This window comes from Acomys minous (genome assembly GCF_964271855.1).
Source record: "Acomys minous genome assembly, chromosome: 2".
Lineage (NCBI taxonomy): Eukaryota > Metazoa > Chordata > Mammalia > Rodentia > Muridae > Acomys > Acomys minous.
In genome coordinates, this window is record NC_140484.1 from 71,292,895 (window position 1) to 71,317,187 (window position 24,293).

The 24,293-nt window shown below is 51.5% G+C and overlaps 3 protein-coding genes and 1 long non-coding RNA gene across 8 annotated transcripts in view; 2 read left to right on the top strand and 2 right to left on the bottom strand.

Annotated features, from left to right (window-relative positions):
• Positions 1-9,573: 9,573 nt before the first annotated feature.
• Positions 9,574-12,282, top strand: LOC311588385 (cardiotrophin-2; the record flags this gene model as incomplete). The annotated part of the gene is made up of 2 exons (XM_084765959.1): positions 9,574-9,609; positions 11,721-12,282. The coding sequence occupies 2 exons, from the start codon at positions 9,574-9,576 to the stop codon at positions 12,177-12,179; spliced, it is 495 nt and encodes a 164-aa protein (XP_084622085.1). The 3' UTR covers positions 12,180-12,282.
• Positions 12,283-12,920: 638 nt separating this feature from the next.
• LOC311608421 (cardiotrophin-1) lies at positions 12,921-17,750 on the bottom strand. Of its 4 annotated transcripts, none has more exons than XM_084800907.1 (3): positions 17,408-17,750; positions 16,177-16,292; positions 12,921-14,175 (listed from the first exon to the last, which is right to left on the bottom strand). In XM_084800907.1, the coding sequence occupies exons 1-3, from the start codon at positions 17,409-17,411 to the stop codon at positions 13,702-13,704; spliced, it is 594 nt and encodes a 197-aa protein (XP_084657033.1). In that variant the 5' UTR covers positions 17,412-17,750; the 3' UTR covers positions 12,921-13,701. The 4 variants fall into 4 exon arrangements, with proteins under 4 accessions (XP_084657033.1, XP_084657032.1, XP_084657030.1 ...); XM_084800906.1 differs by having other exon boundaries at positions 16,177-16,295; XM_084800904.1 differs by having other exon boundaries at positions 16,177-16,295; positions 17,660-17,748.
• A 2,171-nt stretch (positions 17,751-19,921) lies between these two features.
• LOC311592428 lies at positions 19,922-21,159 on the bottom strand. Its single transcript, XR_014777404.1, has 3 exons — positions 21,026-21,159; positions 20,773-20,871; positions 19,922-20,661 (listed from the first exon to the last, which is right to left on the bottom strand). It is a non-coding gene; the product is annotated as an uncharacterized lncRNA (long non-coding RNA).
• The window catches only part of BCL7C (BAF chromatin remodeling complex subunit BCL7C), a 46,886-nt gene continuing 43,749 nt past the window's right edge, over positions 21,157-24,293 (top strand). Inside the window, exons 1-4 of one of the 2 annotated variants that reach the window (XM_084772827.1) lie at positions 21,157-21,493; positions 21,971-22,049; positions 22,400-22,508; positions 22,594-22,755. In XM_084772827.1, the coding sequence (XP_084628953.1) occupies positions 21,402-21,493; positions 21,971-22,049; positions 22,400-22,508; positions 22,594-22,755 (442 nt within the window). In that variant the 5' untranslated portion in view covers positions 21,157-21,401. The remainder of the gene's footprint in view (positions 21,494-21,970; positions 22,050-22,399; positions 22,509-22,593; positions 22,756-24,293) is intronic. The other variant, XM_084772828.1, reaches the window with a different exon arrangement.

Sequence of the window (24,293 nt, forward strand, 5' to 3'; positions counted from 1 at the left end):
ACCTTTAGTCCCAGGACTCGGGAGGCAGAGGCAGACAGATCTCTATGAGTTTGAGGCCAACCTGGTCTACAAAGAGAGTTCCAGGACAGCCAAGGCTATCACACAGAGAAACCCTGTCTCAAAAAACAAACAAACAAAACAACAAAAAACTGAGTTCTACTTAGGCAAAAAAACAACACAGTGACCCCTGGAGAAAGAACCAGAGTGATCTGGGGAAAAGTAACTCAGGCTTCCCAGACTTTTTATGTTTTTGTGGTTTTTTGGGGGGGGAAGGTTGTTTGTTTGTTTGTTTGTTGGGTTTTTTGTTTGTTTTTTCTGTTTGTGTGAGACAGGGTTTCTCTGTGTAGCCTTGGCTGTCCTGGACTCTCTTTGTAGACCAGGCTGGCCTCGAACTCACAGAGATCTGCCTGCCTCCACTTCCAATGTGCCGAGATTGTAGGCGTGTTATTACTTTTTTTTTCCCCCAAGTAGATTGGATTAGGAGAGTCTGTACAGTGCCCAGGACACGATTAGCTCCTTTGGTAGAGTCATGTTTTAAGGAGACTGTTAGCAGGTTGGTGGGACCGTGGAAGGTAGAGCCTGGTTAGAAGAAGCAGGTCACGGGGGTTGGAGAGATGGCTCAGCGGTTAAGGGCATTGGCTGCTCTTCCAGAGGATCCGGGTTCAATTCCCAGCACCCACATGGCAGCTCACAACTGTCTGTAATTCCAAGATCTGACACCCTCACACAAATACATGCAGGCAAAACATCAATGCACATTAAAAAGTAAAAATTTAAAAAAAAAGAAGAAGAAGCAGGTCACTTGGGTTACCTCACTGAGGTCAGCATCCGGTCTATGACTCCTTTCCTTTTTAAAAGTAGTTTTTAGAATTTCTTATTTTGGAGGGGTATATGTATGGGTGTTTTACTTCCGTGCATGTCTGTACACCACATGCATACCTGGTGTCCCCTGAAGTCAAAAGAAAGCATCCGATCCCCAGGAACTGAAGTTATGGAAGGTTATGAGCCCCCAAGTGGGTACTGGGAACTGAGCCTAGATCCTCCGGAAGAGAAGCAAATGATCTTCCCTGCTGAGCCGTCTCTCCATTCTTAGCCCACTCCCTGTGTTGTTCCTCTTTGCTTCCAGTTACTGAAAGGTGAACAGCTGCTCTCCACTGTGCACTTCCGCCTTGAGCACCTTGTCCGAAGGCTAAATACAAGGGAGCCAGGAAACCGGAGCCAAGGTCAATCTTTCATTCAGGCACAGTGGCGCACACCTTTAGTCCCAGCACTCGGGAGACAGAGGCAGACAGATCGCTGTGAGCTGGAGTCCAGCCTGACATACAGAATGAGCTCCAAGACAGCCAGGGCTACACAGGGAAACCCTGTCCTGAAAAAAAAAAGTTTTAAAAAATCTCTTAAGTATTTTTTACAGGAATGAAAGCTTGAAGTGTAACTAATGCCGGGCGGTGGTGACGCACGCCTTTAATCCCAGCACTTGGAAGGCAGAGGTAGGCAGATCGCTGTGAGTTCGAGGCCAGCCTGGTCTACAAAGCAAGTCCAGGACAGCCTAGACTACACAGAGAAACCCTGTCTCAAAAAATAAAACAAGGGCTGGAGAGATGGCTCAGAGGTTAAGAGCACTGGCTGCTCTTCCAGAGGTCCTGAGTTCAGTTCCACATGGTGGCTCACAGCCATCTGTAATGTGATCTGATGCCCTCTTCTGCAGATAAAGCATTCATAATAAATAAATAATAAATAAATATTAAAAAAAGAAAAACAAAACAAAACAAAAAAGTGTAACTAGAACAGCGGCTGAAGCCTCTCTATCGTGCATGGCCCGGGGCTCGGGATGTGGAGATGGCAGGGGATAGAGACTAAGATGCGGTGATAAGGAAGGGTGACCAATCAGCAGACAAGGGACCACAAGGGTAAAGGTTGGAAAGCTCAGACGAGGCGGGACTCAAGGGGAGGTGCGGATGTTAGAAAGACTGAGACGGCAGGATGTGCAGGAGGTCAAAGGCACAGTGTCCTCCGAAACCATGAACAGGTTGTGCGTGGGGAGGAGACGACACTGTGGAGACAGCGAGAGCTGGGGACTTAGAGACTGAAGGTCTTACAAGTCAAGCTGAGGGACGGAGACACTGTCCTGACGGCACTGGGAGGCACAGGAAGGCACAGGTAGTAGGAGGGGGACACGAGAACCCTGGTCCCCTAAGCTGCAGTATGTCACCAGTCTCCTTGCTCTTCTACGGCCTTGCTCATTTCTGAGGCCTGCCACCTCACTCCTATCTTAAGCAGGAATGAAGAATTAGGACAAGTGTGAGTGGACAGCCTGGTCTACAAAGCGAGTCCAGGACAGCCAGGACTACAGGAGAAACCCTATCTCAAAAACAAAACAAAACAAATAAACAAACAAGCAAACCCCAGAAGGAGTGTGAGGAGCAGGATTGGGGCGAATGCCGGACATCATGACGTAGTTTCTGCACGGTGCTAGGATCGGGCCTGGGTGTCCTGGGGGACAAGCGGCCATTGGATCTCTGAGAAGCACGTCTGTGATTGAGACAGGACTTAGGCTCAGAAGTAAAGCACAGTGGGGCATTAAGTCTTTCATCACTGGGCAGACTGAGGAAACAGCACAGATGGGAAAGTGCTTTCCATGTGAGCGCAGAAGCCTGAGTTTGATTTCCAGTACCTGCCTAAAAGTCTAGGCACAGTTTTGGAATTTAGTTCAGCGGGATAGCACTTGTCTAAGAAGCCCTGGGTTCAATTCTAGCACTGGGGGAGAAAAAAAGATAAAATCAAGTTATTAAGTTGGTTATCTTTTTTTTTTTTTAAAGATTTGTTTATTATTTATACAGTATCCTGCCTGCATATATGCCTAGATGCCAGAAGAGGGCACCATATCACATTATAGATGGTTTTCCAGCCACCTAATCAAACTCAGCACCTTTGGAAGAACAGGCAGTGCTCTTAACCTCTGAGCCGTCTCTCCAGCCCTAAATTAGTTATTTTAAGGGATTAGAGATGACTCAGTGTTTAAGAACATGGTTGCGCTGGGCGTGGTGGTGCATGCCTTTAATCCCAGCACTCAGGAGGCAGAGGCAGGCAGATCAATGTGAGTTCGAGGCCAGACTGGTCTACAAAGTGAGTCCAGGACAGCCAGAGCTACACAGAGAAACCTTGTAGGGGGCGGGGGTGGCCATTGGCCACAGCTTGCAGGGCCTTTTGTACCTGATGGACTCAAACTCCACATGACAGATACTTTCTCACTGATGCTATAGAGTCAATTTAGGGGAATGTCAACAGAAGACGGTATAAATGTGTGTGTGTGTGTGTGTGTGTGTGTGTGTGTGTGTGTGTGTGTGTGCAGAAGCGCACGCACATGCGCGCGCGCATCTGTGCTCGCATCCACATTTTGCATGTGGCTCTGGGGATGTTCCTCAGTTGGTAGTGTGTTTAGTATTTGAAAATTCCCGGGTTCAGCTGGGCGTGGTGGCGCACGCCTTTAATCCCAGCACTTGGGAGGCAGAGGCAGGCAAATCGCTGTGAGTTCGAGGCCAGCCTGGTCTACAAATGGAGTCCAGGACAGTCAAGGCTACACAGAGAAACCCTGTCTCAAGAAAACAAAAATTAAGCCACGCATGGTTGCGCACGCCTTTAATCCCAGCACTCGGGAGGCAGAGGCAGGCGGATCGCTGTGAGTTCGAGGCCAGCCTGGTCTATAAAGTGAGTCCAGGACAGCCAAGGCTATACAGAGAAACCCTGTCTCAAAAAAACAAACAAAAAACCAAAAAAACAACAACAACAAAAGACAAAAAAAAAAAAAACCAAAAAATTAAATTCCTGGGCTCAATCCTTAGCACTGCATAAACCACACCTGTAATCCCAGCCCCAGGGAAGCTATGGCAGAAGACCTTTTGAGTTAGAGGCTAGTCTAAGCTATGGAGTCCCTTTCTTTATAAAAACTAAGTAGGCAAAAAACCCAAACAAACTAAGTAGACCCTGTGAGCCAGCGCAAAAGGAGCTCTTAACTCTAACTACGGGAGGAGGCAAAGCCACAGGCAGTTATATCCATGTGTATGCACACACAATGCACATGTACACAAATTATAAAAATAACTCTTTAGAAACAAAACAAACAGTGGAGTGGCGGGAATGTAATTCAATAGAAGAGCATGTGACTAGCATAGGAGAGGGCCTGGGTCCAGCTCCTCTTTTTGTCTCTTTCTTTCTCTTTTGGTGTTTGAGACAGGGTCTGTCTATGTCGCACGTGGAACTCGCTATAAAGACCAGGCTGGCCTCGAACTCGCAGAGATCCTTCTGCTTTTTCCTCCTTAGTGCTAGGATTAAAGGCAGGTGCCACCACGCCCCGGCATGAATTCTGGTCCCCCACCCCCACCCCTGAGACACAGGGTTTCTCTGTGTAGCCTTGGCTGTCCTGGGTTCACTTTACAGATGAAGCTGGCCTTGAACTCATAGTGATCCTCCTGTCTCTGCCACCCTGAGTTCTGGGATTACAGGCATGCACCACCACCCCTGGCACGAGTTCTGTTATTAATACCACAAACAAGGAAGGAAATAAAGACCAAGTCTCAGAGAGATTTTCTCAAGCCTGTGATGAACACAGGCGAGACTCTCAAGCCTACTGACCTTTAAACTGCTGGGATCCCTCACGGATTGGCTTCTAGAGAGACCAGAACTGCCACAGGGATACTCCAGTCAGACCCACAGGGCAGGGTGAGATAGGGTGGCAGAGCTGTTGACCTCCCCAACACCAAGATGGTCACTTTGGACAAAAAGAAAAAGAAAAGCTAACCCTGGGATGGGAGGTGAACCCTGCAGCTCTAAGGGGAAAGTGAACCCTTTGACGGGGCCGGCCGGTGGTGAGGCTGGTGGGGCTGGCCTTGCCTTCTGGGTGAGGCCCACGTCCACCTTCACCTGTGAATACAACGGGTATATCTGTTCCCTTCTCCCTTCCCCCTCCTCCCTCTATTCCACTGCCATGGCCCTGGTCCACGCCTCAGCGCACCCACTCAATGGGCCTTCCCTAATCCCCTGACATCATCGCCTACCTAGCACTGGCCCTACTTGCCAGCCTGGCAGTCCCCCCACCCCCATCCTTGGAGATGTTGCTTAGAAACCCCCTACTCAAAACTGTCTGTGCCCTCAACCTCCTTCCTGAGTCCGCAGCTCAGAGCTGGGACACACCTTCCCACCTCCGAGCAGGGCACAGAGTCTAGGATTTGCCCCCGGCTTTGCTGTGGGATTCCAGGTAAGCAGCTGCCCCTTTCTGGACGTTGGGCTCCTTAGCTAATTTTTGCCTCCCTCCTACCCCTAACTAATCATTTGAACCCTTTTGACTTCTCAGCCACTTGTCATTGAGGAAACTTTGGGTTGTTTGATTTTACTTGGTTTTATTTTGAGACAGGGTCTCATTACATAGTCCAGGCTGGCCTCAAAGTCAAGAGTTTTCCCTTCCTTAGCCTCCTTAGTCCTGTGCTGCCATACCTGTCTGAAACACTGGCTTTCGTCAGCTTATGTTTCTTGTTGCTCTCCTCCACTGGGGGTAACCCCCATTCACCCCAGTGCCACACATAGTGGGTGCTATACTATATCTGTTAAGTGAACAAATGTGACTTTCTCTCTACACTACCCTCTACCGGGGGAGGTGGGGTGAACTGTCTGTCCTTTGGCCCTCAAGCGGGTAAGGGTGAGCACTGCGCTGACACACTCTGACACAGAGTGAAAACAGCATCACCCCATGGTTGACAAGTTCCCAAAGCTCTGCGGAGGGGCCAGAACCAGCTCTTCTGCTCTCCCAGACTGTTCCAGGAAGAGAGTCTCAGGGGACAAGTGTGGCTGTGAGGCCACCTGGACATGTGTCCTTCTATACTGTACCTGGGCTGAGGGACAGGACTGCTTAGGAGACTGAGATGTAGCTGGGCGAGGATTTCCAATGGCTGCATGGGAGACGTGTGACTGTCTCTAAGTGCACATCCGCACTTGATGCGCTCCAGCTGGGATTCCAGGTGTTTTGGGATGTTTGTGTATCTGTGTGCATCTGTACTTATTTGTCTAGGACTCTAGGTATGTGATATGTGCAAGCCTGATATAATATGTGCATAAAGACATGCCTAGGAGCCTCAGCTCCACGTGGGCAGGGGACTTTTGCCTATCTTGTTCCATATTCTGTGCCAAGCACCTGCAACGGGGACCGGCATATGGCCCACAAGTACTTGAACAAATCTACATGTCAAATCGCCTGCGCAGTGCATGCTCCTGTATTCAGGGGCACACCTGGGCGTGGGTCATGGGGTTCCCAAACCACTCCTCCTGCTCCTTTTCCAAACTCCTTGAAAGCCAGTGCCCAGTACCTGGGTCCCCATGGGCGGAGCAGGGGGCGGCCTCCTCCTGGGAAATTGGATCCCAGGACGTGCAGAGCTGCAGGGAGCAGGGCTGCCCCTTTGTCCCCCATAATCCTCTCTCCGCCCTTGCCCCCTCCTTTACAACCATCAGGGTTCATGGTCAAGTTTGGGGGTCTGCAGGGGTCTAGGATGTCACTTTAGTGTCCCCTTCACTGGCTCTTCCTTGCCCTGGAGGCTTCTGGTTGGCCTGGAATATATGCCCTCATCTTGGTCCCTCCCAAACCTTTCTATCCTGTCCCCTGGCTGGGTCTGTGTCATTCTCCACCAGGGCTCTGCTGCCTGCCCTCCTTTCAAGGTAGTAGGTCCCCTCCCTTCTGGGCGGCTCTAGGGTTCAGTCCCAGGTATAAAGCTACCCAGGGGACCAGTGGGTAGGTGCCCTGGAAAGACCCAGAGACTACAGAGGAAGGAGCCAAGAAGGGAGAATGTCCTGCCTGTTGGGTGAGTGAGGGTCTAGGGCACCAGCGCCCAGAAACCAGGTGGGAAGAAACCTCCGCCAGCTGCCTCCTGCTGCCCAGTCTTAGTTGTTCAGTGAGTGTGCAACTGCTGGGGACCGGCACCTCCTCACACACAGGATTGACTCACCATCCATTCAAGGATGTTTTCAAGGATGTGCCGGCACAGTTGTCTCTTGGTATCCACAGAGGATTGATTCTGGGACTTCCCCAGCATAGACCAAAGTCTGACGATGCTTCGCGGTCTCTTACACAAAATGTGATATCTGCATGTAACCTATGCACATCTGTTCATATATTTTATATCCCCTCTAAATGATTAGAACAGTTGGTTCACTATCAATGTTGTGTAAGTGGCTGGTATGTTGTACTGTTTAGGAAATAAGGCCAGGAAAAAAAGCTCTTTGTATGCCCAGTACAGGTGTAATTTTTGCACCTGCAGTTGCATGACTATGTGACTGCACATACAGGGGGCTGGCTATACTATAAAAGGTCTTAGGATAGACAGAAGGGAACTGACAGCTACAGTGTGGTGGTGAGTGCCTTGTCAGTCTTGTGCCACAAGCAACAAACAAATCAGTCACGCTGGGGACGGTGGTACACGTCTGTAATCCCAACACTTGGGATGCTGAGGCTGGATTCTGTGCTTGAGGCTGACTTGGAGGACATAGCAAATTCCATTTAGGGTCCGTAACAAGACCCTGTCTACAATCAAACAGGGAAATTATAATGGCACACGAGAGGAGATGAGCTCACTCAAACTTTGAATGAATGAAGAAAGTGTCTCCACTCTCAGTCTTCTTTCTTTTTAAAAAATGAGACAGGGTCTTGCTGTGTAGACCAGATGATCTAGAACATAGAGATCTGCCCCCTCTCTGCTTCCCGAGTGCTGGGATGAAAAGCATGCACCTCGCAGGCATGGTGGTGCACGCCTTTCACCCCAGCACTCGGGAGGCAGAGGCAGGTAAAGGGGCTAAGGAGACCTCCTGCACTCACCCTCCTCCTGGGCAGGGCGTGACCTCACACTGTGGAGGGAAACAATCAGGCATCCGTGATGCCTGTGGTCCCAGCCCTCAGGTGGCTGAGGCAGGATGGGAAGGGAGCTCAAGGCCAGGCTGAGCACCTGATGAGACCCCACGTCCAGACAGAACTCGAAAAGCATGCTGGGGCCTGGGCTGCCTGGTCCAGTTGGGAGAACACTTGTACTGCATGCACGTAGCTTTGGGGTTATCTCAAGCACCACACGAACGGCTGGAATATCGCACATCCATTTTGCAGGAGCAGTCACAACAGCCAGGATCTGCAACCAGCTTAGGTGTCCATCAGCAGAAGAATGGAAAAAGAAAATATGTTTTGTTCAGCTATAGAAGAGTTAACTGTCATCTTTAGGCAAAATGAAGGGAACCAAGATCATTATGTTGGGCATCCAAATAAGCCAGATTCTGACAAATCTTAACATGTTTTCTTTGGGTTTACTTTTGCTGTTGTTTGTTTGTTTTTGTTCCCACCCCTCCCCCCCCCCCACCTTCCAGGGAGGTTTTCTTTGTGTAGCTTTGGGTCTCCTAACACTAGCTCTGTAGACCAGACTGGCCTCAAACTCACAGAACTCCTGAGTGCTGGGATTAAGGGTATGTGCCACCACCGCCACCACCTGCCTGTGAATAAGTATTCCCGGGACATGAAAGTAGAACAGGGCAGTGGTGCTGCCCTGCTGAGGCAGGTGGACCTCAGAATTTGAGGCCAGCCTGGTCTACAGAGTGAGTCCAGGATAGCCTAGGCTACACAGAGAAAGACTGTCCAAAAAAAAAAAAAAAAAAAAAAAGGCAGTGCTGAAGGATGAGATGGCTGCAGTCCACCTGTGGTGGGCTTTGTTCACACTGCCTGAGGAGAACCATGAGGGTGTCGAGCAGCAGAGGGGGAGGTGACAGGGCTGCCCCCCTGAGGTGTTACAGGTGGTTAAGAAGGAGAGAAGTGATTACATTGCAGGAACATCCTGTGATTTTTTTTCTTCAAAGTTTGTTGCTGCTGCTATTAGTTTTATTGTTTTTAGTGCTGGTGGGGTCAAAAGAGGGCATCAGATCTCCTGACCCTGGAGTTAAGGGAGGTTGTAGGCCACTATGCAGGCGCTGGGAATCGAACCTGGGGTCTTTTGGAAGAGCAGTCAGTGCTCTTAACTGCTCAGCCATCTCTCTGGCCCAATTCAAAAATTCTATTGAAAGTAACAAATGGACTGGAAAGCACGCATTATTATCCTTGTAGGTAGCCTAGGAATGCTGAATGGGTTTTCATAAGGGGGACATTTAGAATCTCTGGGCGTTTGAGGCCAGCCTGGTCTACATTGTGAGATCCAGGACAGCCTGGTCTACGCTGTGAGCTCCAGGACAGCCTGGTCTACATTGTGAGCTCCAGGACAGCCAGGGCTATCCTGTTTCAAAGCTGAGTCCTGGGCATGAAGCAATCAGCTCACCAGGCAATCTTGCCTTGCCTTGAATAGACAGGACATCACAGGCCACAAAGGCTGTCTTCTTTGGCGGCACTGTTGGAACAAATTAATGAGCGATGCATCGTCAGAGGCCAGGGACTTAATGCTGAGCCTTTTATGTCCCCTACCAGCACCCCTCTGCCTGCTGAGCCTGCTGCTGCTGCCTCTCCATCCTGCGGCCCCCGTGGCCCCCTCAGAGCCCATTAGTCAAGCCTATAGCCTGGCTCTCTACATGCAGAAGAACACATCCACACTGCTGCAGACCTATGTGAGTGACACTGGGAAAGTGCAGGGGTTGAGGGGGGAGGTGCTGGCCTGGTTGGGGAAAGCAGAGCAAGACCAGGAGCCTCCCTCTGTGAGCCTGAGGGAGCAGGGGCTCTTAGCCAGACGTTCACCTGTGCTGTCACTGATGGCTGAGTGACGTCAGGTGGCTCAGCTTTCCTCCCTTGATCCTGACCTCCTCATCCAAAAAGTGTTGACCCTGGTTTTTTTTTGTTTTTTGTTTTTACTGGATCGGACAGTAACACACACACACACACACACACACACACACACACACACACACGTGCATGCTTTAGGTAATTATTCTTCGGGAACCAAATCCTGCTCATTCCGCACTCCCGTGCATCTCACTGGTTCATGGACCTTTCAAAACCTTTCTGGAACTAGAATCTACTTTACAGGTGAGAAAATGGCATTATAAAGAGATACTTTAGGCGGGCAGTGGTGGCACACAGCTTTAATCCTGGCACTTGGGAGGCAGAGGCAGGCAGATCGCTTGCTGTGAGTTCGAGGCCAGCCTGGACTACAAAGTAAGTCCAGGACAGCCAAGGCTACACAGAGAGACCCTGTCTTGAAAAACAAAACAAACAAACAAAAAAAAAAACAAAAACAAAAAAAAAGGAAAAAAGAAAAAGGAGAGAGAGAGAGACTTTGCCTTCGGGCACTGAGCTAGGGATGCCAGTGTCTGGAAGCAGGTCTGTGGAATTCCATTCTAGAAGCTCCTACCCCCATCTGGAAGCAGGTCTGTGGAACTCCATTCTAGAAACTTCTACCCCCACGTTGTCAGCCTGCTTTCGGAGTCTTGTGCATTTGTTTGCTTGGCCCTGGTAGTGCTGGTTTCCATCCTGAGTAGCAAGGACAAGGATCCCATTGGCAAAAATTGACCTCATTACAGGGCAATCCCTTGCTAAATGACATAGCAGCAGTTAAGAGCACTGTCTGCTCTTCTAAAAGTCCTGAGTTCAATTCCCAGAAAACACAGGGTGGCTTACAACATCACATGATGACAGAGCACTCGTATACATAAAATAAATAAATAAATCTGTAAAAAAAAAAAAAACAACAACCCACACAAGTAGAGGGAAAAGCACTTTAGCCAGGTGCATGCACTAGTATGCACTCTTGTATACACACACATACACACACACAATAAATAAATAAATAAGTACTTAATGTTGGTTGGTCTTTTTTGTGTGTGTTCTTTATTTCTTTATTTCTTCTTTCTTTATATTTATTTATTTATTTATTTATTGGTTTTTTGAGACAAGGTCTCTCTGTGTAGCCTTGGCTGTCCTGGATTCACTTTGTAGACCAGGCTGGCCTCCAACTCACAGCCTGAGTGCCAGGATTAAATTCGTGTGCCACCATCGCCTGGCTGTTTGTTTGGTTTTTTTTTTTAAGTATTTTTTTTGTTTTTGTTTTTATTTATTTATTTATTGTTTGTTTGTTTGTTTTTAAGACAGGGTTTCTGTGTAGACTTGGCCTCTGGAGTGCTAGGGGTAAATGAATGTGCCAGCACACCTTTATGTATGTTTTTAAAAGTTATACGTGTAGCATTAAGAGGTGTGGTGGCACAAGCCTATCATCTTCTAGGAGGTAGGAGAAGAGGGCGTTGGGAGTACAAGGCACTCCTGGATCACACAGTATAATTCTGTTTTAAAAACAATGCCGGGGAAGCCGGGCGTGGTGGCGCACACCTTTAATCGCAGCACTCGGGAGGCAGAGGCAGGTGGATCACTGTGAGTTCGAGGCCAGCCTGGTCTACAAAGCGAGTCCAGAACAGCCAAGGCTACACAGAGAGACTCTGTCTCGAAAAACAAAAAAAACAAAACAAAAACAATGCTGGGTGTGGCCTTGTTCACCCCTGCAGCTTCTGAAGAGTGGTGAATGGTGGCTCCCTCTGAGAAAACGCCAGCCTCAGAGGGAAGATGTGCACCCACACTCTGTGGGGGACCTCAGAGGGAAGATGTGCACCCACACTCTGTGGGGGACCTCAGAGGGAAGATGTGCACCCACACTCTGTGGGGGACCTCAGAGGGAAGATGTGCACCCACACTCTGTCGGTCCCTTACTTTTGCTTGTCTCTCATTCCTGCAGCTCCATTACCAGGGCAGCCCCTTCAGTGACCCTGGCTTTTCAGCCCCAGAGCTCCAGCTTAGCAGCCTGCCTCCTGCTGCAGTCTCCTTCAAGGCCTGGCACGCCATGGATGACGCAGAGCGGCTGAGCAGGGCCCAAGGAGCCTTCGTGGCCTTGACCCAGCACCTCCAGCTGGTGGGGGATGACCAGAGTGACCTGAATCCTGGCAGTCCCATCCTGCTGGCCCAGCTAGGAGCGGCAAGACTCAGGGCCCAAGGCCTTTTGGGCAACATGGCTGCTGTTATGACTGCTTTGGGGCTGTCCATCCCCCCAGAAGAGGATACTCTGGGCCTTGTCTCTTTTGGGGCCTCAGCCTTTGAGAGGAAATGCCGAGGCTACATAGTGACCCGGGAATACGGTCACTGGACAGATCGGGCTGTGAGGGACCTGGCTCTACTCAAGGCCAAGTACCCATCGTAGAAGGTTGGCTTTCTGTCAGAAGTCACAAGAGTTTTTCTTTCAGAGGACTCAGTCCTGCCTTCCTTCTGAGACTCAGAACACATGACACCTCAGCAAACAGGGCCTGTGTGCCAAGCGTTTGGGAACGTTCCGGAAGCCAAGCCTCCACTCCTCACTGCCTGGTCTTCATGCCAGGTCCTAGAGACCCCTTTCCAGATCTGGGGGGCAGGGAGGCAGGGACTCCATGGATCCATTTGATGGATCACCAAATAAGTGGTAGACAAAATTCCCCACTTTCTGGTTGGACAGAAGAGCCCTTCTGAAGAGGCTTTGCTTACCCCTCTAGGGAGAGGGCAGCTGGTCTCCTGGGTTTGCCCTGACCTTCCTCTTCCTGTATTGGAGGAAGTCCAGGGTCTTGCTTCCTGTCTCTGTCTACCTCACTTCCCATGTGAAGATATGAACTTCCTAAACACAGGCCTCTCGTTGCTGGAGTCCTTGTCCTCAGTCTACCTCTTTCCGTTGAAGGTTTATGTCCATCACTGGGACTTGCGTCTCACCCGTTTCCTGCTGAGGACACCCACTCTGTGCTCAGGAAGACAAGTGTATCCCTGCCCTAGGCCTTGGGTGAATTTATCTGCACTGTGTCTTTGTGGGGGTGGGCATACAGGTGGGGGTGAGGGTGGGGGTGGGGGGACTTCTGGTACTCTCAAGGTCCGAGTCTCCTCAAATCTGTCTCCCCCACAGGCAACAACTGTGTTTCATAAAACTTTAGTTTTATTGTTAAACGTCTTATTTACAAAAGTTAATTTATTCTCAAATAAAACTCTCTTAAGATGGTTTTCTGCCTTTCCCTCTCCACAGACCAGGCTAGGGCTGGGGGCCATTGGGAACAGGGGAGGGAGGTGAGAAAGGGGAGGGGATCTAAGGGGGGAGGGGCGCGGCTCCAAAGGAATTGGTGGGAGGATAGAGCACCGCCGGGGGGATGGATGGTCCTGAGGATGGGTGGCCTTGCCACACCAGGACCAGCAGGCACTTTTCTGATCAGAGAAGAATAAAGGCACTGAAGGGAAAGAAACTGTCACCTCCATGAGCTGAAACTAAGAGTTACACATACCCATATGGACCATCACAAGACCAATGGGGAAATTTGGAGTCAGAGGAAAGTGGATCTCAATGAGTTCGAGGCCAGCCTGGTCAACATAACGAGTTCGACACCATTCAGGGCTATGTAGTGTGACTCTGTCTCAAAAAACAAAAAACAACAACAACCAAAAAAAGCAAGCAAAGAAAGAAAGCCAAGAGACAAGGAAAGAGAAACAGAAACCTTTCAGAGACAAAAGAGTTCAAGACTGGAGGAAAAGAGAAAAAAAACAACCGAGAAACTGGTGGGCACGGTAGCTCCCTGAGGTGACACGATCCAAAGAGAAAGAGACAATACAGAGCAGGAAGATAGAGACAACTCAAGAACACACTGATACAGATAGACAGAGTTAGAAGCCAAAGAGGCGGGACCAGGCAAGTTTGAAAAAACAAGTACTGACTCTCAGGCGACGCCCCCAGGCACCAGCTGGCCCAGGTCACCCTCCGTGCGGCTCACCCACTCGCCATAGAGACCGCACACGTGGAGCCCGAGCACCTTGGCAGAGAAGACGCCCGCAGCGCTGTTGGCCGTAGAAAGGGCGGCAGAGGTGGCTGCGGGTTCTGGCCCGGGCCCGCGGGCTGCAGCGCCCAGAGCGGCCAGCACCGTCTCCACCGCGACGCCCAGGGCCCGAGCCTGGCGGGCCGCGTCTTCCAGGCTCCGCAGCAGGCGCGGGGCGCGCGGGTTCAGCTCCGCCTGGCGGCGGCGCACAGCATCCAACAGCGCGGGCAGCGCGCTCAAGGCGGCCGCGTCCAGCCGCAGCCGCTCGGACACCGGGAGCCCCGCGTGGCTCGGCGCTGGGCCACTCAGGCCGCCCAGCGGCGGCAGCTGCGGTGGTGAGAAGCCTGGCAGCCCAAAGGGGTCTCCCTGTTGCTGCACCTGTGGAGACATGGCCATAGGTCAGCCGGGCTCCTGACACCGTGATGGGGACTGTCCACTCTTAACAGCCCTCCTCCCCACTCCTGGGGTTTTAGTCTCCTCATCTTGCAATTGATAGATCCTGTTGTGTTGGAGATAAAACCAACCAACAAAGAAAACCAAGAAGACGAGGGCTTTGCACACCACTGTCTTTGCTTCTCTAAAAGCTAATAAGAGTACCAGTTTCATAATGTGGTCAGAAGTGACGTGTGCAGGGTGCGGACAAGTGCTACTCCCCAGGTCGAGCTCAATAAATATTAGCTATCTTTAATTTTTTTTTCCGAGACACAGAAGTTTCTCCGTGTAGCCCTGGCTGTCCTGGACTCACTCTGTAGATCAGGTTAGCCTTGAACTCCCAGAGATGCTCCTGTCTCTGCCTCCCTGAGTGCTGGGATTACAGGCGCGCCCTGTTGCACCACTGCCACCGCCATCGTACCCGGCTCCTGTCTGTCTTTCTAACAGATGTCTGTTGGGGGCTGGTCGGGTGGGCTGTGTATTCAGATAATGATTTCTGGAAGTGAGCCATGTTATGACTATTGATCAATGTTGTGTAAACATTGCTCCCTGGTTATCTCTGATTGGTTAATAAAAAAGCTGAGCAGCCTATAGCTGAGCGAGAGAGGACAGGGAGGCTGGACTTCCTTTCTCAGTCTCGGCGGGGGAGGGGGCGGGTTGCGGGGGGTGGGGGCGCTCAGGTAGGGACCACGAGGTAGAGAGGAGAAGGAAGACGAGAGGAAGTTGGAAGTAAGAAGAAGGGAAGAAAGGACGTAAGGACGTAGCCTTGAGGACTGACCTGAGGGAGCAGAAGAATCACAGACAGGACCAATATGGCAAGTAGTTCCGGGCGTGGCTGGGAAGTAGCCAGACCGCATAGAGGGAGGATTCAAACAGAACATCCGCCCAGCCCTAGTTAGTGCTTTAAGGCTTGTGGAATAAATCTATGTGTCAAGTATTTGAGAGCAAGAGTGATTAGAAAAAGGCCCCAAGCCAGGCAGTGGTGGCGCATGTCTTTAATCCCAGCACTTGCAGAGGCAGGTGGATCTCTGTTGAGTACGAGGGAGATCCAGGATGGCCAAAGCTATACAGAGAAACCCTGTCTTGAGGAAAAAAGAAAGAAAAAGAAAGTGGGGATGATGATAGTGGCTCCGTAAAAAAGAAAAAGAAAATCGTGGGCCCCTAAGATGGCTGCCCGCCTGACAACCCGAGTTTGATCCAGGGGATCCATGTGGTAGAAAAGAGAGCCAAGTCCCTTAGGCTGTCTTCTGACTCTCATGGGCACAGCATGGCTCCTGTGCGCCCTCATATATGCACACAAAATAAAGGAACATAACTTAAAAAGAGAATGACATTTAAGCTGAATATAAACAAAGGGTAACCATTTGTTACCTACCTTTTGGTTTGTCTACAAAGCTGGCTGAGTCATCCACCGCCCTTGCTATCACTGTTACATTTCAATGTAACCGTTACACCCCAAGGTCCCAGTCTAGCAACCTTACACCATGGTAATCTGGAGGCTGGGCCATGACTGTTGGCAAGTCTCTTTTCTCTGTAAAAGCCCCTTCCTGGGGAGACTTTTTGCCCCTGATTGAAACCTCTACTCGGCTTCTCTACATGTGGAAGTGTTCGCTGGTCACATTGGTCAGCTGTTTCATTTTACAGCTCAAAAAGCTGAGGCATCAAGATCGTACTTGGTCCAAGTCTAGGTTTCCTGATTCCCAGAGTCCTCCGGTTTCCTCAGACTGGCTCCCGTTTCCTGGACCAAGGATGGAGCTGCCAAGTTGAGGTACAGAATCATTTGGCCGTTGATGGGTCCTCCACTTTACTGTGTGGTCAGAGGAAAGCTAGCCTTCCCCTCAGGAACTTTGATTTCCACTGCGGGCGTGAGGTGGAAGGACTGGGTGCTTGAAGCCGCCTGTGATCTAGGACCTCCCCCTTCCACACCCAGCCCTGTCCCCTACTCACATATTCCTCCAGCAGCTGCTCTGCATACTTGGTCAGGAGGCGTGCAAGGTTGTGTGTCTGGCGGATCTTGGCCTCCAAATGGGGAAGGAATGAGACTGAGGAGTCAGCCTGGGGGTCTTCTGAGGGGAAAGAGAGGGGAGTGAGGACTTAGGAGGGAAACCCAAACCCCATTCCTTAACCATCTTTGGTGAGAGCTGGCACTTCCTGAGCCCGGAGGGTCTGCTCTGGATGCCAGCAGTCAAGCTAGGAAGAATCTGCCCCGTCCCGACTGAGGGAAGCCAGCACCTCTGCTGAGCAGTTTTTCCTTCTTTCTTTCTTTGGTTTTTTTCGAGACAGGGTTTCTTTGTGTAGCCTTGTCTGTCCTGGACTTGATTTGTAGACCAGACTGGCCTCGAACTCACAGAGATCCGCCTGCCTCAGTCTTCCAATTACAAGTGTGCCCCACTGCGCCTGGTGCCAAGCAGATTTTCTAAGTAGGTATCTCTCCTGTCCCCAGATCACTATTGAAATCCTATTAAGGCCAAATCCATATACTACCTTCTTTCTTAGTGCTGCCTCCAGATTCTCCCTACCCTCAAATCAGCCTCCTCCATCCACTTTAGGCAGTTGGTTCATACTTCCAAGGTAGTTGTTTTAAATCTGTATGGATCTACCTTATCCCGAGAGTCCTTAGAAGGCAGCCTATGTTCACCCTATGCCACTAATGCTATCCGAAACTATTTAAGGACAAAGTTCACATATCTTTGGATTTCTCTTGGTTGAATTCAGTCAGCATCATTGAAGCACAGGGCTTCACGTTGGACTGTGCCTTTCCAGCCTATTTTACAGACAGAGAAAAGGAAGACCTATTTCTTTCTTGATGCTCCTACCTGAGAGTCTAGGCTTGGCGTCAGTAGTGATTCAACATCAGGTTGGCTTTCCCTGGTTAGAGGGTGGTGCCACAGGAAGACGACTACATTTTCCAACATGCACACTTGCAGGCACCCCAATGCATGCTGGGGAATGTAGTCCCGACCCGGCAGTCCCCTCCGTTTGAGTTTCCCACCGCCAGCGGAGATCTCAGAAGCCTGTAGTTTAGTCTCTTTTCTCTTGTAGCTTCTTAGAAGATCACAGACTCCCTTAACTCGGCCTCTCCTTCTAGTCCTTCAGCTTTTATTCTTTTCCTAATACTCTGCGAGGCATTGTTATCCTGCCCCAGCCCGACCCCAGCCCCTTTTCAGGGTGTACTCACCCATATATTTGGTGCCTTGACCCCTGAACCCCAAGCCTCTGAAGCCTCAACCTCAGGCCTCCTCTAAATCCTTGTGCCTGCCCTTTCTTCCAACTCACCCGCTGGTTACCTGACACCGGCAGCTCCTCTCCCCCCACCCTCCCAGACTTGGGGGTGGGGTGGTGTTGACTGACTTCCAAACCCCAGCTTTCAACCCCATTGACTCCTATTCCCACCGGGGACCCAGGATCCAGTCACTCGGCCCTTACCTACCCAGACTCCCCTCCCTCTGGCTCATGCTGGCCTCAAGCTGATCCTGGTTCCCTGAACACACCCTTACCGGAGCGGGAGGAGGGGAGGGGGGGAAAAGGGGGAAAGGGCTAGGGGCGTGGCTCGGGCTCGGCCAATCATAGCTCAGACCCCAAATATTTCCTTCCCACCACTACTTCCAGGCAAGATTCCTTGGCCCAGAGCTAAGTAACCGGCTTGTGAGGAGGCTTCGACCGGGAAGGGGCCAGAGTGGGGAGGCAGGTGTTGGAACATGAATAGGAGGCTGGGCCTTTAAGGCAGCTGTGTCCTGTCGGGAGGAGACTCAGGCTGGGACCTGAAGTGGATAGAGCTTGACAACAGGGCTGCTTCGGGGGCAAAGCTGGGAAACTGACGTGGGAAGCTGCTGAACTGGCCGGAGGATGCAAGCAGGGACTCCCTCTGGGCCAAGACGCAGAGAGAGGCCAGGGAAGGCTTGCTCAGATTAGGGTGTACCTACGGCACGCTCTCTTCTGGTCTACTTACCTTAGATGCTTTCTGCTCTCTCTGACACACTGATCAGAAGTCAGTTGGCCCTAGCCTTACTGTTACACGCCCTCTCACACACATGCATGTGCCCTAAGGCATTCAGACCCACGTGAACACGAGCTTCAGAGAGATCACACCAAACAGCAACTCTGTTTGGTAGACACTGAAAGGACTGGACACCTTGGCCTCCACAATTGGCACCCCGGCATCTTCCGTCTTGGGCTCTGGCACAGAGAGGATCAATATGTGGATTCGGGCTTGAGAAAAGGTAGTTTATGCGCCCCGGGACAGTAGAGGCCTGCGTGAGGATGTCAGCACTGCAAACCATCAGAACAGAGTCCCCTGGAAGTGCATCCCAGGTGAACTTGAGGCCAGCCTGTCAGCAATAGCCATAAACTGACTGGGTACTCACATGTGCCTGGCACTATTCTAAATGCCACGTGTACACACAGTCACCTGTTTCCATGTTGTAAATGAAACAACGAGACAGATGGCTTGCCCAAAGTCATGCGGGTAGGTGTGACAAGCCGCTGCTGTTTGGTTCCAGAAACACTGTCACACCCAAAACTTTACAAACACCCATCACACACACACACCACAGCGACACAGCCCAGCTACTGATGGGCCAAATTCAAATAAAATCAAGCAAGATGCATTCATCATCCTTTTTTTTTTTTTTTTTTTTTGGTTTTTCGAGACAGGGTTTCTCTGTGTAGCCTTGGCCGTCCTGGACTCACTTTGTAGACCAGGCTGGTCTCGAACTCACATCGATCCACCTGCCTCTGCGTCCCGAGTGCTGGGATTAAAGGCGTGCGCCACCGTGCCCGGCCATCATCCTTCCTTTTTATTTATGTGTGTGTTGGGGCATTTGTACATCTGAGTGTGGGTGCCCGGAGGAAGCCAAGAGAGGGCAATTCCATGCCCCGAAAGTAGATTTACAGGCAGTGCAACGTGGGTGCTAGGAACTAAACTAGGGTCCTCGGGGAAACCAGTCAGGCTTGTTAACCACCAAGGCATGGTTCCAGCCCCGATTTTCTTTTCTTTCTGAGACTGGGTCTCATTATGTATCCTTGGCCAGGCTGAAACTCATTATACAAGGCTGGCCTCAAACTTGTTGAGATTTGCCTGTGTCCTGACTGTTGGGATTTAAAGGTGTGAGCTACCACACCCAGCCTTTTTTTTTTTTTTAAGAAAAAAGCTCCTCAGCTATTTTGCATATGTATGATATGTGTAGAGATCAGAGAGCCACCAGGAGTGGGTTCCTTTCCACTGCCTGGGGACCCAGTTACTGAACTCAGGTCGGCAATGCTTGATGGCAAGTGCCTTATCTACTGGTTCATCTTGTCAGCCTTCATTTTCTTTTTTCTTTTTTTTTTTTGGTTTTTCGAGACAGGGTTTCTCTATGTAGCCTTGGCAGTCCTGGACTCGCTTTGTAGACCAGGCTGGCCTCGAACTCACAGCTATCCGCCTGCCTCTGCCCCCCCCCCCCCACCGAGTGCTGGGATTAAAGGCGTGCGCCACCATGCCCGGCTCAGCCTTCATTTTCTTCAAGTAAACTTTTAGTTGAACTATAATATACACAAGGAAGGGGGCTGGAGAGATGGTTAAGAGCACTGCCTGCTCTTCCAGAGGACCTAGGTTCAATTTCCAGCACCCACATGGCAACTCACAACTGCCTCTAACTCCAGCTCCAGGGGATCCGACACCCTTGAATAGACATACATGCAGGCCAAACACCAATGCACATAAAATAAAAATAGATAAATAATTTAAAAAATATACACAAGAAAAACTACTTACAATAAATTTGATAGACTAAAGAACAGTGTAACAAACTCCCAGAAACCCCTTCTGTTTCCCCGTAGCCTCAAGGGTGATTATCTGGACCTCTCACACCATAAACTTTTATAAATAGAATTATTTAATGCATGCTGTCATGTCCAGCTTCTTTTAGTCAAGACTTATCCCCTCTGTTGGGTATAACAGGACTTTGGTCGCTCTAGTTGCTTTGTCTGTGCACTTGGTATAAACAGGTCATAACTGGTTTTCCATTCCATTCTTTTGAGGAGTTGCTCCCAGGTTGTTGCTACTGTGAAGAGTTCTAGGACACATGTCTTGGTTTGGTGTTCATACCGATGTGGCGTTTTGTCCTAGTGAGGTTTCTATTTTTGGTTTTTTCATGACAGAGTTTCTCTGTGTAACAGCCTAGGCTGTCCTAGAGTCACTTTCTAGACCAGGTTGGCCTCGAACTCACAGAGATCCGCCTGTCTCTGCCTCTCAAGTGCTGGGGTTACAGGCGTGCGCCAATCACGCTTGGCTCCATATCAGATGTCCCACTGACTTACCTACAGGGCAACATGATGGAACTATTTTCTCAATCAAGGTTCCCTTACCACAGATGACTTTAGCTTGTGTCGAGCTGACAAAAAGCTAGGCGGCACACATTTCTTCTGTTGCGTGTTGGTGGCTTGGGAGTGGAACTGTTGGGAGATGGAGTTGGCATACGTTTTTCCACTGGAAAACTGCCAGTTTTCAAAGTATCTCTACCAATTACACACCCTGATTCAAGGCATGCCAACTTGCTCCCCTACCTCATCTACATGTGTCTTTTTTCACTTCCGCCGTTCTGGCTGAGGAGGGCCCGCTCTCCACTCGCGGAGTCTGGCACGTACATGGCACCGTTAATGTGACTGTTGAATGAATGGGTGAACAAGTTAAGTTGAACAGCCTGGAGAGGGCAGACGCGCGCACACACTGCTTTTCAGGACGCCCACCCGCCGCGGACGCACACCACCAGGACAGTCCCTCCTCGCGCACCCCTGTGCCCACGTGGCCGGAACGCACCGCCTCGCTCGGGCCGCGCGCGTCCAGCGGCACAGCTGCCCCCCCAGCTCTCCCTCTCCGCGGCGGGCAGAGGGCGCTGTGCGTCCGTGCGCCCCGAGGGGCGGGCCCGGGCCGGGGCGGGGCTGGCCGGGCTTCCAGGCCGGGGCTCTAGCCGCCCGCGCCGCCCGGGCCGCTCCGGGGACGGGCCGGGGCGGGGCGCGGTCGCAGGAAGCCAGGCGGAGACGCGCGGAGGCGTTGGGGAGCGAGGGAGGGCGCGGCCAACTCCCGGAGGGACGGCAGGCCGAAAGAGCGGCGCCGGGGCCTGGCGAGCAGCCTGAGATCGCCGGACCGCAGGCCGCCCCACCACGGGCTCTATCCCGGCCCCAGCCCCGCCAGCATGGCCGGCCGGACCGTACGGGCCGAGACCCGGAGCCGGGCCAAAGATGACATCAAGAAGGTGATGGCGACCATCGAGAAGGTCCGGAGATGGTGAGCGCTGCCCCTGGGCCAGGGACACAGCCAAGCCTCCTCCTCCAAACGTTTCCGCCCTTTCCTGGCCGGCAGCCCCCGCCCACCAGCTGTGTTCTGAATCGACAGGGCTCCCCCTCGCCTTGGCAATCCCCAGAGGTCTACAAAGCGTGGTCCGGAGTGGTGCTTTCCCAGAGCGGGAGCCCTCATCGGATGCCCCGCCCCCTGAAGCTTTGACACTCTTGCAAGCGCGGGGGGCCCGGGTCTCTGTTGCTTGAGTCCCCTGGCCGGGCCTTGGTGGCGCCCTGCTGAGTGCCCCAGGTGTCTGCAGAACAGCAGCTTCAACTTCTATCTGTCTGTGCCCTGGGGTTTGCAGGACTCTTTCTGCTTTTGTGCCCTGTTAGCGAAGCTGTCCCTACCTTAGCACATCTTCCCAACCTCCAGCTCTGTGGGGCTCCAACTTGGGCCTCCCTGAGCCAGTCTCCTGCCCTCCCACAGGGAGAAGCGCTGGGTGACTGTGGGTGACACGTCCCTTCGAATCTTCAAGTGGGTGCCTGTGGTGGATCCCCAGGAGGAGGTGAGCAAGCCCAAGCCCCAACAAGGCCTTGCATCTGTGCAACCTCAGGCAATTTTCCTCCACACCTTGGCCTCTGCCTTCAGTCAGCTTAAGAGACTCCAGTGTGGGGCTCAAGCAGATGGTAATGATTATTAGCTGGCATGGGCGCGCACGCGCGCGCACACACACACACACACACACACACACACACACACACACACTTTCTCTGAGTTCAAGACCTAAATCAGCATACACAACCTGAGGCAGCGCCTCTTGTTTCTCTGAGCCTCAGTTCCCTATTTGTGCTGAGGGGTTTTGTAAGAGCTCACTAGACACTAACTGGCTCTCCGTCTCACCTCTCTAACCCTCAGGAGAGGCGGAGGGCAGGAGGCGGGGCTGAGAGATCCCGTGGCCGGGAGAGACGAGGCCGGGGCACGAGTCCCAGAGCGGGTGGCCCCCTCATCCTGCTGGATCTCAATGGTACGTAGAGATTCTGGAATGGGGGCGAGGCAGAGGAAGCTCCTGGGGACCCTCTCGCCAACCAACTTGCCTTTTGCTTCCTCAGATGAGAACAGCAACCAGAGTTTCCACTCAGAGGGTTCATTGCAAAAAGGCACGGAGCCCAGCCCTGGGGGCACTCCCCAGCCCAGCCGCCCTGGCTCACCAACTGGACCCCCGGAAGCCATTACGGAAGAGACTCAGCCCCCACAGCTGGGCCAAGAGAGAGGTAGGACCACATGGCCTCGTCAAAGTCGAACCCACTATCATGTGTCCTTGGACCTATGTTATGTCTGTGTCGTCCCTTCCCCCCCCCCCCCATCCTGCCTCCCTCAGGGGACCATCCGTGACCCTGACAGAAGTTACCTTCAGCAGCTGTCTCCTTCCTCTGGCTATTACATTTGTAGGGAGCACATCACCATTTGAAATTTGCATGCACATCTATTCCTTGGCTTGCTTACTGTCTTTTTCTCATGTCAACCATGCCCATGTTGTTCATGTGGCATGTGCAATAGATGTTCAGTAAATACTTGCTCAGGGAATAAACGGTCCTGATAGTCACGGGGATTGATAGCAGATCAGTGCTTGGCAGACCCCCTTTTCTGCTCAGCGTTCTTCTGAGCACTTCAGTGTTTCGCGTTTTGTTTTTCTCATTTAATCTTCACTGTCATTTAATGGGAGCGGTGATCCTATTGTGATTCCTGTTTATACATAAGGACCCTGACATGCAGAGAGAGAGATGCCCAGACTTACAGAGCCAGAGAGCCAACACCGTGGGCCAGAGCCTGCTTCAGCGCCTCTGCCTTCATATAGTCGGTTCCTTGTCTGGTCAGTGCTGTTTCCCACGTGGGGTTGGTTTCTGTGTCTTTGGCTCTGCCTCTTGTTTCTCTCACTCCGACCTCCTCCAACCTCCTCACCTGTCTCTAGAGGCCTCCACACGGCTGCAGAACAGCCTTTTCTTCTTTCTTTTCTTTTCTTTTTTTTTTCTTTTTTTGGTTTTTCGAGACAGGGTCTCTCTGTGTTAGCCTTGGCTGTCCTGGACTCACTTTGTAGACCAGGCTGGCCTCGAACTCACAGCGATTCACCCGCCTCTGCCTCCCGAGTGCTGGGATTAAAGGCGTGTGCCACCACGCCCGGCTCTTTTTTTTTTTTTCCGAGATAGAATTTTTCTGTATAGCTTTGGCTGTCCTGGACTTTGCAGACCAGGCTGGCCTCAAACTCACAGTAATCCGCCTGCCTCTGCCTCCCGAGTGCTGGGATTAAAGACGTGCGCCACCACGCCCGGCCTGAACAGCTTTTCCTAAAGCATAAAAGCACATCCTTCATGGCTCCCCCAGGCCTGCAATTCCTTAGTTCGACACTGAGGCCTGTGCAGACTGTTGCTGCTGAAATCCCCCCTCCTCATCCACATCAGGAACACCAGGCCTTGGGCCTCTGGGTTATGTCTAGATTGTTCCAAATACTTTTGCTAATGTAACATGTTAGGACAGGGGATGCTGCCGAGCGGAAGAGTGCTTGTCTGACATGCCCCAGGCCCTGAGCCCCAGGTCTCTCAAACAAAGTTGAATGAATGAATGGGTGAATGAATGAATGAGTGAACAAATGGGTGGAAATGCTAGCTAGCACACTCGACGTGCCAAACACTGTGGTGTAAGGGCTTCACCCGTATTTCCTCACTTGGGCCCCCATGGCAGTCCTGTGTGCAATCGAGGTCCCTGTTCCCACTCTGCAGATGGTGTCACTGCTCAGAGAAATAGTGTGCTAAAG